At 42.2% G+C, this 19,789-nt stretch overlaps 1 protein-coding gene across 1 annotated transcript in view; it reads left to right on the forward strand.

The window, feature by feature from the left end:
* slc35f1 (solute carrier family 35 member F1) overlaps positions 1 to 19,789 on the forward strand; it is a 422,044-nt gene that overhangs the window by 309,218 nt on the left and 93,037 nt on the right. Inside the window, exon 3 of the mRNA XM_048531060.2 lies at positions 3,502 to 3,629. Within this exon, the coding sequence (XP_048387017.1) occupies positions 3,502 to 3,629 (128 nt within the window). The remainder of the gene's footprint in view (positions 1 to 3,501; positions 3,630 to 19,789) is intronic.

Consider the following 19,789-nt stretch of genomic DNA (forward strand, 5'->3'; position numbering starts at 1 on the left):
TTTTAGTATGTAAAGGAAAATGTTTGGATTGAAAGCCATGCACCCAGCAGGCAGACATCTTAAACTTCACTTCAGCAAAGTTGTCATGATGAACATATTTCTGAAGAAGGGTCCCGGCCTGAAACGTCAACTCTCCTGCTTCTGTGATGCTGGCTGGCCTACTGTATTCCTCCACCTCCATTCTGTGTAGTCTCTGACTCTAGCATCTGTAGTACTTGCTTTTTGTCTATGATGAACACATTGCTGCATTGTTCACTTGAAAAGCTGAAAATATTTTTGTGAGAAGAGTTATTTTCTGCATGCATATTTTTAAATATTGACATATTGTTTTGGAATTATTCCCATTGATTCATTTTTCCAGGAGAAAGCACTTAGAGATATTTTGATCTTTTAGGTTTTCTGGCTGTATCTGCCAGTCCTTTTCGTTTGAAGGTTATGCAAATCTCATTTCCAAAGGAATAAACTTATAGCCTGTCTAATTGATACAGAGATCACTTGCTGGTGATTCTGATGTCATGATATTGAACTAAGACCAAACAAGTTGACTGTAAGCAAGGAAAATTCCAATAATTTAAGACAATTTTCAAAGAAAAGACATTTATAAGGATTAAATAAGAAATCAAGATGACCAATAGCATGACAAATGTGTGGGCTTATTGCATAAATGGACAGCACAGTGCAACAATACTGGACAAAGTACAGTACAGCACAGGAACAGACCATTCAGCCCACTAATACTCTGCCAATGCACGATGTCTTTCTAAACTAAAATCGTCTTGCCTCTACGCATCCATATCCTTCTACTTCCTGTCTAATCGTCTGTCTGTCAAGATGCCTCTTAAATGTTGGTATTGTATCCTTCTACACCATTCCCTCTAGCAGTGCATTCCAGGCACTTACCACCCTCTCAAATCTCTTTTAAATGTAAGATAACAAAGTGTGAAGCTGGATGAACACAGCAGGCCAAGCAGCATCTCATCTTTTAAAAGTATCCCCTTTTACCTTAAAACCTATGTCTCCTAATAACTGGTATTTCTACCCTGGGAAGAAGATTTTGAGTACCCATTCTGTCTAAGCCTATCACTATTTTGTAAACTTCGATCAGGTTGCCCCTCACCCTTCAATGTTCAAATGAAAACAAATCAAGTTTGTCCAATCTCTCTTCCTAGCTAATACACTTCAAACCACACCCTATCCTGGTAAATTGTTTTTGCATCCCCTCCAAAGCCTTGATATCCTTCTGGGAGTGTGGTGACAGAACTGTAACACAATATTCCAAATGGGGCCTAATAAAGTTCTATACAGCTGCAACATGAATTGCCAACTCTTGTATTCCTTGCCCCAACCAATGAAAGCAAACATGGCATATGCCTTCATGACCACCTTATCCAATTGTGTTGCCACTTTCATAGAACTGTGGATCTGTATGCATAGACCTTCTGTATGTTAATTCTACTAAGAGTTCTGGGCAGCACAGTGGCTCAGTAGTTAGCCCTGCTGCTGCACAGTGCCAGATACCTGGGTTCAATTCCAGCTTTGGGTGACTGTGTGGAGTTTGCACGTTCTCATCTGTATCCACCTAGGATTCCTCAGGTGCTCCCGGATTCCTCCCACAGTCCGAAGATTTGCAGGTTAGGTGGATTGCCTGTGCTAAATAGTCCCATTGTCTTCAGGGGTGTGTAGGTTAGGTGGATCAGCCATGATAAAAATGCAGGGCTACGAGGACAGGAGTTAGGGTTTGGCTGGGGTGTTCTTTGGAGGGTTGGTGCAGACTTGATGAGCTGAATGGCCTGCTTCCAAACTGTAGGAATTCTGTGGTTTACTGTGTACTTCCCTTCTGCATTAGATCTTCCAAAATGCATCATCTTGCTTTTTTCTAGATTCAACACCATCTGCCATTTCTCTGCCCAAGTCTCCAGACTACCCATACACTGCTGTATCCTCTGGCAATCCTCCTCATTATCCACAGCTCTGCTTATCGTTCTGTTTTCTGCAAACTTGCTAGTTCACCCATATACTTCTCTAAATCATTTATATATATTACAAACAGCAGGAGTCCCAGCATTGATCTCTTCAGAACACCACTGACCACAGATCTCCAACTAGAAAAACACCCTTCCATGGTTGGCTATTCTCTGTCTTCTGTGACTAAAATTGTTCTGTATCCATCTTACCAGCCCTCCATGGATAACATGTGACTTCATCTTTTGTATCACACTGCCATGAGGAACCTTGTGATAGGCCTTGCTAAAATCCATATAGACAACATCTATCACTCTGGCTTCATTAAACATCTTTGTCACTTCCTCAAAAAACACGACCTTCTCCACACAAAGCTATGCTGCCTACTGCAAATAAGCCTATTTTTTTCCGAAGGAGAGTAAATCCTATTCCGAAGAATCTTCTTGAATAATTTCCATACCACTGACATAAAGATCACCAGCTTGTAATTTCCCAGATTATCCCTGTTGCCCTTCTTAAGCGAAGGAACAACTTTGACTATTCTCCAGTCCTCTGGGACCTCTTCTGTGACTAAAGAGGATATAAAGATTTCATACAAGGCCCCAGTAATTTTCTCATCTGCCTCCCTCAGCATTCTGGGATAGATCCCATCAGACCGTGGGGACTTGTCTATCTTAATGCTTTTCAAAGCACTTTTCTCATATTGACATGCTGCAGGATATCAACGTACTCCTCCTGAGACTCATGATCCACCATGCCCTTCTCCTTTGTGAATATTGATGCAAAGTATTCATTAAGGACCTCACCCACTTCTTCAGCTCCATGCATAAATTCCCTCCTTTGCCCCATTCCTTAGCTACAGTCTTTCTTTTTTTCTATGTATAAAATGCTTGGGATTTTCATTAATCATGTTTGCCAAAGACATTTCATGGCCCCTTTTAGCCTTCCTAATTCCTATGTGGATTATTTCCTGCTATTATTTTATCATTTTGAGTTCCACATAACAATAACCAAACAAGTTTAGTTTGGTTTCTTCAATGAGTAAATTTTTCACTTTCTCCTTTGGCTGATCAAAATGACTTAATCTGAGACTATAAAACTAAGAGTTTTGAATTTCCTGAATCAATGACATTTGACAATTGCAGCAGTAATAATTTTTGTTTTGTATCAATACATATATATTCAATCAGATTAAGATACTATTGTTTTTCCATAAATCTCAATGCAAAAATGTGATAGTGGAATAAGAGAAAAGCTGGCCACTTCAATGTATGTGTGATGCGCGTGTTAAATCTTTCAAGCTTACCCCATAGCAGTGTACTTGGTACCTCGTGTGTTGTAAGCAAAGACAAAATCACAGGCACCCTAGTTGTGTTCACACCAATCTCATGGCTGTTACTAATTTGATGAACAGAGGAATATATGGCCTCATTAAACAACATTGCTGGATTCTTTGCAACTAAAAAAATTAAACCATAGCAATTTTTTTTTCATAATGACTGGTTTCACTTGTAATCTGATGGTCTTGTCTTTTGACAGGGGAAGAGAATCTGTTGGCAATATTAAAACGAAGATGGTGGAAGTACATGATCTTGGGATTAATAGATATAGAAGCCAACTACCTTGTAATAAAGGCTTACCAGTATACAACCCTGACTAGTGTGCAGGTAGGTGTGCATTGGTCTGCTATTAAATGTGTTGGAGTTGAAATGAGGCACAGTAATTTTTTCAAATAAACTAACACCTATATTCTTGTCCTATTGATTTGTCTGCATGTCAATGCAGAGGGGTCGAAGTCAATATTTACTGCCTAGGTGGTAACCTGGTGTGCCAGATTGCACACTCTTTGTAGAAACAGATGAATCTTCATTCTATTGACTGAAAATGTGGTAAATGTGCACATCTCCCCTATTGTTGACTGATTCTAAAATGCAAGGAGAATAAAGAAGCCATTGTTGTGTATGAGTTCCTGTTTGCATGGCTTTCAACTCATTAGTTGATTTTGTTGTTACAATCTCTGTGAACCAATTCAAGGGACACAACAGAAAGGATGATGACCTGTAATTCTGGAAATAGTTGCAAACTCTTTATCCAGAAGTCATGAAGTTTTACCTTTCACAATTTTCTGGCCAATGTGCCAGCACATCATTAGTTGCAAGTTTTGTATCTCTAGCAGATGTTCAGATTTTCTAATAGAGTCATACAGCAAATAATCCACATCGACCGTGTTCCCAAACTAAACTAGTCCTGCCTGCCTGTGCTTGGTCCCTCCTCTAAATCTTTCCTAATCATTAACTTATCCAAATGTCTTTTAACTGTTGTAAATGTACCAGCATCCACCAATTTCTCTGTTCCACACATGAACTACAGTCTGTGTAAAAAGTTGCCCCTCATGTCCTTTTTAAATCTTTCTCCTCTTTTTAAATCTTAAAAATATGCCCCATGGTTTTGAACTCCCCCACATGAGGGAAAAGACTTGTCCTTCACCTCATCTATGTCCCTCATGATTTTATAAATCTCAATAAGGTCACTTTTCAACCTCCTAAGCTCCGGTGAAAACTGTCCCAGTCTTTCCAGTCAATATTTGTATTTCCAACCTTCCATTCCCAGTAACATCCTGGTATTATTTCTGAATCCTTTCTAGTTTAATAATGTCCTCCTAAAACAGGATGACCAGAAGTGCTCTTTAAGAATTGTTCAGTGTTATTTCTGTTTGATCTTTTCTCAAGTTATACATGTGTTTTTGTTCTGATCGGTGCAGTTCATACTCTCCCAGCACCATTGAAGGCACCAAATGGGTGTCAAAATAGGAACTGCTCTGGGTGACAATCTTAGAAGAAAGGAAAAAATGAGTAAAGGGGTTCCTGAAGCCCAAGCTGCATAAAATATGTTCTGTGGTTACTTGTCAGTGCTTGCTCAGACATATCTGCGGAGGTTGGCAGACTGCATTTCGAAAAATGATTAATGCATGTTCCCAAAGGAAGCTGGAACTGTAGACATGAAGGCAGTGCTGTGCTTGAGTGGTAACACGGTTGGTTTGTACTTCAGAAACACCTCTAGTCACAATAGAACCTGAATTACATGGTCCTAATGCCATGATGATCAGAAGCTAGCAAAGTCTGATTAATCACGCTTTCAAACATAGCTGCTATCATGTTTACAAGCAGAGAGTAAAGAATTCTAAACAAGTAATTTATGGGATGCAGACCAATATTTGCTGACCTTCCTCATTGTCGTCGATCTGAATATCTAACTAGGCTACTTCAGAGCCACCTGCATTGCTTTGAGTTTGGAGTGACATTTAGGCTAGTGTAGGTCAGACTGACAGATTTTCTTTCCCTAATGATGCCTGTGAGCCAGTTGGACTTCCATAACAATCAATGATTAAACTGGCTTTTAAATGTAGATTTATTAATTGATTTTATAATCTACCACCTGCTGTTTTGAGACTCATGTCACCAGGGTATTAGCTTGGGCCTCTGGATTGTTTTTCTCTTGGTGTAACCACTAGCCATCACTTCCCATCAAACCTTGTGGGATCAATGTCCATAGAGGGTCAGATGTAGATCTGTATCCTCTTCAAAGGTACCAATGTTTACTCTACACCATACAATGGTGCATATTATCTGCCCCCAGGATAGATTTTTTGGTTTTAAATTCAAACAAAATAGCCCTGTTATTTGAAATTATTTTGTTTCCTACAGTTTGCATTTGCCTGCACCATTCAACAGTCAATTTATTTCAGATTTGCCTTAAATTTGTTTGGTATATAATAGGCTAGAATTTTACAAGTTTGCTGGGTTTATTAGCAGACGGGTCTATAAAATTCTATATGTCTTACCCACTGACTTTCTGCCTCCCCTCTTGACCTGACAAAAAGGTTATAAGTAGGAGGCTGAAGGTATAAGCCAGCTCACTTGCCCTGACCAAAAAAATGGTCATTAAGTGGGCAATTATCGGCCACTGAAGAGCTCTTTCTCAACCTTATCATTTTGAGGTGAACGGCAGGAGATCAAGGACATTAGCTTGCTCAGGCTGTGGGCAGGAAACAAGAAGCAGGTCTGACTGCCTCAATGTTCCCCTTTCCCAGTTGGTCTCCTCCACAAGTCCTTGGCATTCTTTACCTTATTAACATGACCTTCGCATCTCTCACTCCTCCCTATTTGCTTTCCCTCCTGTCCCTTCTGTGATGCTCCCAGAATTACTTTTGTGCAGCACTCCTGCCACCTAGAACCTGTGCCATGCCTGTAGTCTGATCAGTATGCACTACCTCCCAATGGTATTGCTGTAAGCTACTGGTTGGCTGGCACATCTCTGAAATGATACCACCTGATTGAGGAGGCAGCCATTCAGTGGCTGGTGCTCTCACTGGCCTCACTGCTAACAAATTCAGACTCAGAACCTCCACTTGATTCAGATACGATGACTTCAAAGTCTGTCAAAAAAATCCACGCCGGTCCTTTTGGGTTGGCCTCACCAATAATTCCAAAGTTAAAAGAACAAGGAAAGAACGCAGGAAGTAGAGCTGTAATTTCTGGAATTGAGATGATTAAGGGTATTATCTGAACAAATGTCTTAAATATAAGGGGAACAAATAAGGTATGTAGAAAGAAAATATTTCTGATGGGGGAGGATTCGAGGATGAGGGGGCATGAACTATAAAATTAGAGCGAGACTTTTCAAAACTGAAATTATCATTCATTTCTTCATGTAAAAGAGGGGTAGAAGTTTGGAACTTTATTTTTTTGCAAACAGCATTTGATGCTAAATTTATTCTTGATTTTAAAGCTGTGACTGATGGGCTTTTGTTAATCGAAGGAATTGAGAGATAAGGGGCAAAAGTGCAATGTGATTCTATCGCTAATAAGCCGTGATTTTATTGAATATCTGAACAGGATCCAGAGCTAAGTGGTAAATTCCTGTGCCCTACAAGCTGTAAATTTTATAGTGAACTTCAACTATTGCTATTAAAGCTGTGATTGAACCATAAAAATCCAGCAAGAAAATGTAAGAGAAATGTTGGGAATTAATATCATAATGAATAGCTATCTCATTCTAATACTATACAATAGCAATATGGGTCATGCCAAAGACAGATTATGCCTATCACAAACATGAATAATGAATAAGGTGCAATGTGTGTTGTGATGCTAGGTATTTAGACCCTATGTCTCAAAAACTGGCAGTTTGTGTTCAACAGCATATCCCTTTGGCTGTTTGCAACCAGTAGAGTTATGATGATAATCAACCAGCCCATGCTTGCAAAATTCACAACACAATGTCCAACATTAGATGTGGGACAATTGGATAGCAATTGCTAAATAACCCAGAGTGTGTGAAGAATAGTACTGACAACCAATTTAAGATTGTCAGTCAGCTCGCAGCGTGAAACACTCACGTTTACTAGAAGCTGCACATTTTATATAGAGGGCCCTGACCCCTGCAGACAGGGAGAATATGTATAATACGGTACTAGCTTCAACTCAACAAAATTAGTAACCACCATTCACCAGTTCCTTTTCCAGGACAATGCCTTGACCAATCGGAGTCTACTTCCAACCAATCAGCACTCTCCTCACACCCAGTCTAAATGTTGTTTTCCCTTTACCTTGGTCCTCTTATGACTTGTCCTGATAAGTGCAAATGAAATGCTTCAACAAAGTGTGTCTTTTCTCAGTTATATTCAAATCAACAGATTGAAAAGTTTGTCATTCACAGGTGTCGAGACCAGTTCTGACCATGAGAATCTGATCTATCATTCAGTTCAAATGTTGAGAAATTAGTGGGCCGATAAATGCTAATGTAACGTGCACATATTTTAAAAAGCTAATTGTGAGAAATCTAGCTCATTCCTTGTATGCCGCACAATAATGGGGTAATGGTTTAGAAGTATAATTGTAAGAATGAAAAGATGGATGATCATACAGAAAAGATGAAGTTGGAAAAGATAGAAATTCAATGCAAGTGGTTTAAAACAAGATGTAAAGAAGCGGGCCTCGCTCTCAATATTACTAATCCAATGTATTGTTGGAAAAGACTGGCATTGTGCATGTAATTCCTTGTGTTGAATGAAGGTTACAGTGTTGGCTTGACATCACCTACATCCTAAGATCCCTGTAATGTGTGTCACAGGTTGCAGTTTGATATCATTGAAGAAGTTATGCTTGCAGCAAGACCTGGATACCAGCCGAGCTAGGGTTGATAAATGTTAGGTAAAATTCATGCCATTAAATAGCCAGGCAGTCACCATTGCTGATAAGAGACCATCTCCCAACCTTCCTGCTACCAGGAGCAAGCTTCAAAATTTTGACCCAGCAGTGATGATGAAACAATGAGACAGTTCCAGTTCGTGTTGTGCTACTTGGTCAGAATATTACAGGTGACGGAGTTCTTACATGCCTATTTTCCTTGTCCTCCTAGCTGGAATGGGTCATAGGTTTAGAAAATGTTGCTGAATGAGCCTCAATGAGCCACTGCTGTTCATCTTTTAGATGGTACACACTGTGGCCTCATTGCATTGGATGTTGAAGGTAGTGAATATTTAAGATACTGCAAGGAGCTGATCACGCCTGGATAGCATCAAACTTCTTGTGTGCTGGTGAAACTTCACTCACCCACGCAAGTGAGAGCATGCCATCAGTTTCCTGAATGTGCCTTGTAAATGACAGAAAGATGGTAGGGAGACATTTGTGATAAAATATCCAGCATTTGACTTCCCCTTCTAGTCATAATATTTGTATGGCTGCCTCAGTTAAGTTTCTGCTCAACAGTAACCAAACTACATTGAGGTAGGATATTCAGTGATAGTATAAGCTTTAAGTGTTGATATAACAATGGATTGTATCATTTCCTTACACTGACATTTAAATGACCTTTCCTCCAAAATAAGGCTTTAGGTGGGGATAAGTTTAGAGCTAGATGAACACAGCAGGCCAAGCAGCATCTCAGGAGCACAAAAGCTGACATTTTGGGCCTAGACCATTCATCAGAAAATGGGGAGGGGGAGAGGGTTCTGAAATAAATTAGGAGAGAGGGGGAGGCGGGTGGGAGATGGATAGAGGACAAGATAGGTGCAGAGGAGACAGGCAAGTTAAAGGGGAGGGGATGGAGCCATTTCCGATGGAGCAATGACAAAGTTGCTGGAAAAGTTCAGCAGGTCTGGCAGCATTCCTTCACAGATGCTGCCAGAGCTGCTGAGCTTTTCCAGCAATTTTGTTTTTGTTCCTGATTTGCAGCATGGGCTGCTCTTTCAGTTTTTATGATGGAGCAATGTTCTATGCATGTCACAGACACAAATAGTTTGTTTTTCTTTCATGGTAACATCTAGGCTTTGGCTGCAAATGATAATTAATCTTCATACCACAGACATGCCAGTAAATGAATATCCCTCATTAGAGATAATGGAAATGTCTGTGTTTGATATTCAATGGAATTGCCAATCGCTGAATCCCCCACCAATAACATCCTGGTTGGTACCACTGATCAGAATGGAATAGTCATATAAATATTGTGGATTCAAGAGCAGGTCCTAACCATCCAAAACACACCCACCAGCTTGTTTGACACTGCATCATTTGTTATAACCACACTACAAGGACTGCAATGGTTCAAGCAGGTGCTCACCACTGATTTCTCAAGGAGAGTTAGGTTTGGGTGGTAATGCTGACATTGCCAATATTACATACATCCAAGAACAAATAAGGCCATTGCTGTAAAATGGGGTCTTCAACCATGTGAAAATATTTATAGCCATTTATACAACATGGGAAGAGAGGACAGCTCTTTGGAGATTCAAATTCAGACGCTAGTACTAGAAACGACATAACTATGCCTCAGCTCTTTTCACACATGTTCAGTAACTAAAATTATTTTACATTTTTAATAATTAACTTTTGACCATGAGCATTTAACTTTTCTCTCATTTCCTACCTGACCCTGCCCACAATCTTGGGGTATTTACAGCTCTCTTGGAGGGCATGTAGCATGCATAGACTCTCTTATCATGTCTAGAATGATGAGCAGAGACCTCGAAGAATGTAAGCTTTTCTGTAGACAGGTACATTTCTGAAACTCCATCAAAAGGTAGAAGGGCATCATTGCTGGTGAGGAAATAATCTTCTATGCAGGGACTGTAAAATCTTCTTGCATTGCGCTGTGGTGTTCAGGATGGCAAACTTATTTCCTTTCATGTGTTTCCAAGCCATTTCTCAAAAGCTTATCCTTATTGTGCAAGTATATCCACCCTTAATAAATTCGGCTTCTTCCTGATAGTCTTCTGCAAACTTACAGGAAAACGGTCATTCTTTCTCTTTGTGTCTATTTTGCCACAAAATCATCATTCATTAATTGTAACAGATAGGTTTCCTTAGCTAATAGTTCACTGTGACCTTGGAGCTCTGAATATTCCTGAGAAAGAGACTTTTCCTTTCTGCAGTGTTCGTCTTTGCAGTGTCAACTGCAAGAATATATTGGCTGTCCCAGCACAGGATTTTAGGAAACTACCTGTGAGCTTTCCTTTGTGAGTATCAAAGGCCTTAATGCATTATGTGACTGCTCTTAACAGGGCTTTTAGATCAGCATCCCTTTAGCATGGCTAGACTCTATCAGAATTGGAGTTTTAGAATTAAGTTTTATTGTCACATGTACTCAAATACAGGAGTACAGTGAAAAGTGTACAATGTTGCAGTTCCCGACACCATTTAAGGTACAAAATCTTAGAGGCAGTAGAAAAGTAAATAAGTGAAAAGTTTAACATTTCAGTTCTACCTAGTAGAATGTAGAAAAAATAAAGAAATAAAGTTCAAAGTTCAGCATTGAAGTCCTTGCCAAGCCACGGGCTTGCAGACAGCCCCACACTCAGCTTTCCCCGCATGGATACATTCTTCCCTTGAGGGCTTGATCTCTCCCCCATGCTGGGCATATACTCGCCTGTGCTGGGTATATTCTCCACCCCACCCCCTCCTGGGCATATTCTCCCATGCGCTGGGCATACGCTCCCCCCCGCGCTAGGCATATGCTCCCCCTTGCGCTGGGCATATTCTCCCCGGCTCCGTGCTGGGCATATGTTCCCACCCCCTGCACTGGGCACGTTCTCCCCCGCACTGGACACGGTCTCCCCCCTGCACTGGACACAATCTCTCCCCTGCACTGGGCACATTCTCACTCCCCTGTGCTGGGCACGTTCTTCCCCGTGTTGGGCTCAATCTCTCCCCTGCATTTGGCGTGCTGTGTCCCACTTGCTGGGCACGTTCTCTCCCCTGTGCTGGGCATTTTCTCCCACGTTGCTGGGCATGTTCTCCCCTGTGCTGAGCATGTTCTAGACCCTGTGCTAGGCAGGTTCTCCCCTACAGTGGCTACGTTTTTCCCCCCATGCTGGGCATGTTCTCCCCCGTGCTGGGCTCCATCTGTCCCCCACACCTGGCACGGTCTGTCCTCTGCACTGGGCTCACTTTGCTCCATATTGCCGTCTCACCACCAACTGCCAGAGCCTCACCCAGGCTCACCAACCTTCTTGCCACCGACCACTCTGGACCTTGATGATGCCCCAATGCTCCCAAAGACTACAGTTTTGCCTGGCTCACCAGCTGCCTTGTCGGCAAGCACCAAAGTCTTGCTCCAGACCTCAGCTGTTGCAACACTCCAGACCCCGATGTCGGAATGTGGTAGTTTCCTGTTGTTGAGGTGACCCCTACCATGTGGGAGATGGCTGACTCTTCTTGAACTTTGATCTATTCGATCATGTATTGATGCTCTGCTTTAGGCTTCACCAAGACACTTTGTATCTTTGGGAACTTTATAAAGTGGTCATCATTCTCGACCGCGGACAAAAAAATTGACCTTGCCAGGGAAACTCAGCAGGTCTGGCAACTTCTGACTGAAGCCCAGAATGACTCTTCAGGACTAGAAATTGTTTTCTTTCAACTTTTGACAAGCGCAGAGACCCAGTGTGAAGGACAGAGTGATTGTTAATGCTGGCAAAAGAAATGTAAAATCTATGCAAGTTAAGATGTCAAAGGGACGACTGAGTCCTCTCTAGAAAGGACAAGCTAATCAATGAACAGTTAAGAGTGAGTGTGGAGGGGTGTGGAAAATGTAAAATAAATGTGGGCACCAGACATAAAATGGTCGGCTCCTGAAGTTTTGGAATTCAATATTGAGGCCGAGTGGCTGTAAAATGCCTAAAAAGATGAGGTGTTGTCCTTCAAACTTGTGTTGTGCTTTGTTGGAATATTGTACCAGGCGGAGGACAGAATTAATTCCTTCTGTTCAGATGCTATAAGACCCGCTGACTTTCTCAAGTCTTATCTGTGCTTGTTTCAGACTTCTAGCATCTGCAGTACTTTCGTCTCAGCATTGAATTCAGTAACTTTAGAAGCTGACCACTTCATGTCTGTCCTCTTTTTTTCTTACATTTTCTTCCCCAGCTGCCCCACTCCCCTGCTCCTGGCCAACAGCCTTGACTTAATTTACACTTATTTTACATTTCTTTTCCCTTTCCTCCACCATTAACAATCCCTTTGTCTTTTTGTCTGGGCCTTTGTCTAAATTATTTTTTAAAAAACCCTTTTCTAACATCTTTCAGCTCTGAAGATAGTCATATTGGACTTGAAACATTAGTTTTGCTTCTGTCTTCAGAGGTACTGCCAGACCTGCTGAGTTTCTCCAGCATTCTCGGCTTGTTTCAGATTTCCAGCGGCCACAGCATTTTGTCTTAATGCAATGACCTTGTCTGTGGTTTTGTATTGAGGTCTGGAGTGACTGGGTATCTAGCAAACCAGTGGTGCATTTGTAACCAAAATAAAGTCTGGTTGGGGTCCTCTAAAGGTGTGGCATCTCCCATCATTGGTGTATTTGCTATGTGGGCTATGGAGAGGAAATGCTTCTTTTCTTTCCAATGCACTTTTTTTTTCCCGCTTTCCAATGGGCTTTCCCTTTCTGCAGTGTATTGTATGAGTTGCACTTTCTTGCATAGTTTCTATAGAGCTTTCTCATCTATAAGCATTTATTACACACAGTGGGTCATTGATTTTTTTTTCGATTGTTGCTCGCTGCATTATCTGCTGTGGGATTTCTCCTGTGCTTTTTCAGTTTTTTCACTGCTTACGGCCTGGTGCCTTGAAGTCTGTCATTTATGGCTTTTTGTCACTGGTGACCTTCTCTCTGGGTTGGCCTTGTGCCTCACCTATAACACTGTATTGTTGCTGTGCTTCACTTCAAGTGCTCCATGCGCTTGCCTCCAGTTCTGGCTGTGGTCACCAGGGCAACAACGTAATAAGATGTAATGTACTCTCTTATGATTAGGCAATTAATTCATTTTATTAAACAATAATAGTTTACAGTGCATGGTAGGAGAGGACAAATTCCAGGAACCTTGCATGTCACTATCATATTCCTTCTTTTACAGAAAGCTGTTCCTCGAGGAAACATATAATTAATCCTTTCACATACAACCATATGCACCCAAATCCTCTGGTTTTGTTATAATTTCATGAAATCCATATCACGATTTTTTGTTTGCAGAGCAATTTATAGCCGAGTCTAATAACTTGGACAACAGACAAGTTATCACCTGATGCAGCCAAATGTATGTTTTCTTTTTATTTGGCAGAGCTTTTAATTAGAAATTTTGCACATTGCTTCTAGATCTGTTGTTACTTCATCACCACTATTTGCACCCAGAAGCATTTCTTGATAAGATTGAATTTTTACTCAATTTTTCAGGAACTAATACAGAAGTGTAGAATATTGTGTAAATGCCATATCAAAGGAAATTATTGACACTGCTATTTGAGCAAGTTGAATTAATTTTTCATGTGTTTCTCAACACATAATTTACCCCATTCTTTTCTATTTTCCTTTCCATCCATCATTTTATAGCATTTACATTATATTTAAACACTATTTACATAGACTGGCATTCATGGCAAATGCATAAGAATTCTTTGTAGGCCTCTTTCTATGACTTTATGATACAAATCATTTAAAATGAATCGTTAGAAAATTACAGCCAATGAACTTTGAATTCCTAATCTTTCTCCCTTTCAGATAGAGCTCCTGATGAAGGAATCAGTTGTTTTGTTGTTTCAGATACTAACAGATTGTTTTTAATATTTACGACACCTTCCTGTAGTGATTGGAACCAGCTGGATCTTGTTGATTACAATATCCTTGCTTGGGGTTGTTAACCTGAGCCAATATAACCTGAGTCTGACCAACATACGCAGGTGACTAGAATCTTGTCAGTTCAGGGAACTGACTCTGGGCTGGCCAGCCGAAGAGAGACTTAGTGATGGGATACCTGCCTTTGTGCAGTTATTTCATTTCCTATCTGTGATTTCTTTTTAGTTTTGTTTCTTTTCCTGTTTATAGCTGAGTATCAAACGCACATAGTTGGGGTAGGCAAGTCTATTTTCTATATGCTTCTGACCTACCTACCTATGTTCTTTAAATTTCTTTCATTTTGCCATCTTCTTGAATGCTAATTCAGAGAAGTTATTACTTAATGAACTGAACATTGAGTCTCTGTAAAGCTCTTTGAATGGAACCTGGACAGTTATATATTTTAAGTGATCAATATGTATGTATGTGTGTGTGTGTGTGTGTGTGTATATATATATATATCTGATTGATTGATTGATTGATTAATATTCAATTTTCTTTGGTATAACAAGCAAAAAGGCTATTCAATCAAGGAGATTTCTGTTCCACTCTGGTCTCAAAGCACCTATCAGCTTGCCTCTTTTATTATGTCCTTTTGAGAGAAAAGGATCCAGCTTTGTCCAGACTTTTTTAAACAGTTAAGTACTGGTATTGTGCGTGCAGTCGTTTTAGTACTTGCTCCTGTGTTTCTGTTTGGTTTTGATATCCTTTAATTCACTATTCTGATGTCAGTGTAGTATGTAAAGTTAGCCTTTATACAGTCACCCTAGTTGAACTTGAGATGGTGATAGTGAGCCAGCAAGGAGCAGTTAAAAGTGAAATGCATTGAATTGAGTTTGGTTTAACATGTTGGCCAGACCAGGTAGGGCTGGCAGATTTCATACCCTGAAAGCTTTTACAATAACTTGGTTGGTTCATGACTGTTAATCATGAGGCTGGCATTTTATTTCAAATGTATTTAATTTAACTACATTCCAATTCTCCCAACTGGTATGATGGCATTTGCACTCATTCCTCTTGAGCAGTCATCAAGCCTTCAAAATACAAGATAATAAAATGTGAGGCTGGATGAACACAAGTCCAGTAGCATTATCAATATGCTATTGATATTGGGAACTGTGGTTCCTGGCTTGCACTCTGTGTGGCTTTGTTAGCCCACCATTTTACTTTTAATGACTTGTAAATTTGCACAGCTCGTTCCTTTTGTGCATTTAACATATGTACACTCATTTTCCAACAGACTTTGTACAAACAAGGAAGGATGCCCTTCCAGGCTGCTTTGCCATTCAATAAGATATGGCTGATCTGATTTTAACCTCAGTTTTACATTCCAACGCATCATCCTCCGACACTTCCGCCATCTACAATCCGACCCGACCACCCAAGACATTTTTCCATCCCCACCCCTGTCTGCCTTCCGGAGAGACCACTCTCTCCGTGACTCCCTTGTTCGCTCCACACTGCCCTCCAACCCCACCACACCCGGCACCTTCCCCTGCAACCGCAGGAAATGCTACACTTGCCCCCACACCTCTTCCCCCCCCCTCCCCACCTCTTCCCCCCCCCCCCCCCCCCCACCACTATCCCAGGCCCCAAGATGACATTCCACATTAAGCAGAGGTTCACCTGCACATCTGCCAATGTGGTATACTGCATCCACTGTACCAGGTGTGGCTCCCTCTACATTGGGGAAACCAAGCGGAGGCTTGGAGACTGCTTTGCAGAAAACCTCCGCTCAGTTCGCAACAAACAACTGCACCTTCCAGTCGCAAACCATTTCCACTCCCCCTCCCATTCTTTAGATGACATGTCCATCATGGGCCTCCTGCAGTGCCACAATGATGCCACCCGAAGGTTGCAGGAACAGCAACTCATATTCCGCCTGGGAACCCTGCAGCCATATGGTATCAATGTGGACTTCACCAGTTTCAAAATCTCCCCTTCCCCTACTGCATCCCTAAACCAGCCCAGTTCGTCCCCTCCCCCCACTGCACCACACAACCAGCCCAGCTCCTCCACTCTACCCACTGTATCCCAAAACCAGTCCAACCTGTCTCCGCCTCCCTAACCTGTTCTTCCTCTCACCCATCCCTTCCTCCCCCCCCCAAGCCGCACCCCCATCTACCTACTAACCTCATCCCACCTCCTTGACCTGTCCGTCTTCCCTGGACTGACCTCTCTCCACCTATCTTCTTTTCTCTCCATCTTCGGTCCACCTCCCCCTCTCTCCCTATTTATTCCAGAACCCTCACCCCGGCCCCCTCTCTGATGAAGGGTCTAGGCCCGAAACGTCAGCTTTTGTGCTCTTGAAATGCTGCTTGTGTTCATCCAGCCTCACATTTTGTTGTCTTTTACATTCCTGCATATCCCTAGTGATCTTTCATTCCTACTGTAACAGAGACCTTAAAAACATTTGAAGATTCTGCATCCAGCGCCTCTCGAGGAAGGGAACTCCAAAGACTCTCAGCCCTCTGAGAGAGAATGGTTTTTTTCATCTGTTTTAAATGAGAACATCCTTATTTTTTAAACTATGACCCTCGAGTTCTGGGTTCTCCCATGAGGAAATATTCTTTCCACATCCACCCGATCAAGCCCATTCAGGATCCTATACTAAGTCAACTGAGATTCTTCTAAAATAAGAGCAGAATCTGAAGATTACGGCGACGGAGTAGCAGTGTTTGGCCTACTGAGCCCAGAGCTCGTCCACTTCAGTCTGCTCTTATTTTCTTTTCTTTTAAAGTCTTTTCTCTTACCTTCTCGCCTCGGTTGCAGTGGCACTGGGGATAGTGGGCCCTGCGTGGATTGGCAGACGACGACGATGATGGTGCAGGCCCGGGGACCGATGAGGCCGAGTAAATGCTGAAGGAGGAGGCGTCTGGCAGCGGCGGCACGACAACGCCAGGACTGATTTGGATGTGGCTCCACCCCTGCCTGAGGTCTCCCAGCAACTGAGGAGCAGGTCCCAGGCTTAATGCCCCAGCCCAGACTTGCAGGCTGGAGCCAAGGCTCGGGTCGGGTGCCTGATGGTGATGGCGGCGATTTTGGTCCCTGGTGCAGGGCCCTACAGCGCCGGCAGCGGCTGCATTGGTGAAGTTAGCCCAGTGCGAGCTCATGGCGGTGGCAGCCATCGTGGAGGTGAGGTGGTGCCAGAGAGTGGTGACTGTTTGTTCTGGTGTTGGCAGCGTAATGAAGCGTGCTTGCGGCAGTGTTAGTTTAGCAGCAGGGACTCAAGGATCGGGGTGGAGGAACCCAGACCCAGAGTGGCGATGCTAAACAATTTTCAGTGTATTTCTTATTAATATTCATGACAATAAATAAATCAAATCAAACCAAAGGATACAGACATAGCCTGTCCCACCTTTCTTCATAAATCCATTCATTCCAGCTACAAGTCAAGTAAACCTCTCTGAACTGTGCAAAGGAACCTGGGCGTCCAGCCCTTGAAAGCAAGCATGTATGCGCAGCACACGGTTAAGTATGTTCAAAGTCTTTTAAGAAGATTTGTAGCCCGAGTTGTGGGTGAGGTTGTAGACATGCTCGCTGAGCCAGTGGGTTTGGTTGCATTCGTTTATCACCCTGCTGGGTATCATTGTCAGTGTGCGGCCGGTGAGGTGCTGGTGTTCTGTCCTATTTGTTATTTATATACCGCAGTTTGCTGGAGTGGTTGGCACCACTTCTGGTTCTGCTTTTCAGTGGTTTGTATGTCGGGTCCATTTCAATGTGTTTGTTGATGGAGTTCTGGGGTTGGAATGCCAGGCCTCCAGGAATTCCATGGCAGGCCTCTGTTTGGCTTGTGCTATTATAGATGCGCTGTCCCCGTTGAATTCGTGTCCTTCTTTGTCCATGTGTATTGAGACCAGTGAGAATTGGCCATGTCTCTTGGCTAGTAAGTGTTCATGTATCCTTATTGTCAGTTTTCTTCCTGTTTGGCCTATGTAATGTTTCCCACAGTCCTTGCATGGTATTTTGTATATTATGCCAGTTTCATTTTATACCCAGTGAGTCTGGGATCCTCTACGTTCGTCACTCGTGTCGCAGCATGGCAGTTGGTTTTTGGACTATCTTGATACCTAGGGGTCTGAGTAGTCTTGTGGTCATCTGATATGTCTCTGCTGTACAGTAGGGTGACTAGCATGTCTGTCCATGTTATGTCGTCTTGTTGTGTCTGTGGTGGAGGTAACAGCAGATTGTGCTTTTTGGGTATTTATTTCTTTTAAAAAGTCCATGTAAGGGCTTCTGTTCTGCTTTGCGCAATTCCAGGTTACTGCAGTGTGTTGTGACCCATTTGAATGATGTCTTGATGCAACTCCATTTATGGGTGTTGGGGTGGTTACTGGAGTAATTAAGTATCTGGTCCGTATGAGTGGCCTTTCTGTATACATTAGTCCCATGTTCCCCATTGTTCTCACATTCTACCATTATGTCTAGGAAGGATAGTTGGTTATTATTCTCTTTTTTTCGTTTGAATTTTAATCCAGTGAGGATGTTGTTTATGTGTCCGTGGGTTTCTTCTAGTCATCTTCCAGTCGTATAAATATTCAAACCACTGAAAAACAGAACCAGAATTAATGCCAACCGCACCAGCAAACCAAGACATATAAATAACAAGCAGGACAGAACACGAAAGGAGCACTGACTATGTTAACTAACAGTGCGACAACCCATCTACAACCAAAAAGGCTGGCTCAGTGAGCAAGTCTAAACCCTCTGTTAAGTTTGTTGGCCTTCATTGCAAGAGGAGTTAGTTATCAGAACAAGGATACCTTACTGCAGCTGAAAAGGGCCTTGGTGAGACCACACCTGGCATTTTGTGTGCAGTTTTGGTCTCCTTACCTGAGAGGTGGCACACTTAGCAGCAGCGGCGTGTGCTGAAGGTTCACCAGAATGATTCCTGGACGACAGGTTTCTCTCATGAGGACAGATTGACTGGGCCTGCACTCAGTGGAGTTTAAAAGAATGAGAGAGGAACTCATTGAAACATGTAAAACTCTGGCAGGGCTAGACAGCCTGGACATAGAGATAATGTTTCCCCTGGCTGGAATCTGAAGAGCAAGGAGTAACAGATGAAGGATAAACAGTCGGCCATTTTGGTCAAACATAAAGAGAAATACTTTCACTGAGGGTGTTGAATCCTTGGAATTGTCACAATAGAAAGCTGTGAAGGCCAAGTCAGTGTATATAATTGAGAGAAGTAGATTTTAAGAAAAATAAGAAAAGAAAAATAGTTTTCTTAGAGATGGAGGTGTCAAGGGCCAAGCGCAATGTTTGGGTGTATGGTGTTGAAATATTCTTCAGCCATGATCATGTTTGGTGGTGGAATGGACTCAGTGGGCTGGGCAGCCTGCTCATGCTCCTATTATAGGGGCCTGAACAGTGTAGGCTATGGTGACAAATGTAACAGAATCACTCGAAGACCAGTGAGGCCTAGTTCGATGTTGGGAACGATGTTGCTGCATCATTTAACTCAGATGTGGAGATGCTGGTGTTGGTCTGGGGTGGACAATGTCAGAAGCCACATGACATCATCTTATAGTCCAACAGGTTAATTTGAAATCACAAGTTTTTGGGGTGCTGCGAAAACTTGCGATTTCAAATAAACCTGTTGGACTATAACCTGGTGTCCTGTGACTTCTGACCTCATTTAACTAAATTCCTGCATTGAAGTGAG

This window comes from Stegostoma tigrinum, chromosome 4 (genome assembly GCF_030684315.1).
Source record: "Stegostoma tigrinum isolate sSteTig4 chromosome 4, sSteTig4.hap1, whole genome shotgun sequence".
NCBI classification, from domain to species: domain Eukaryota; kingdom Metazoa; phylum Chordata; class Chondrichthyes; order Orectolobiformes; family Stegostomatidae; genus Stegostoma; species Stegostoma tigrinum.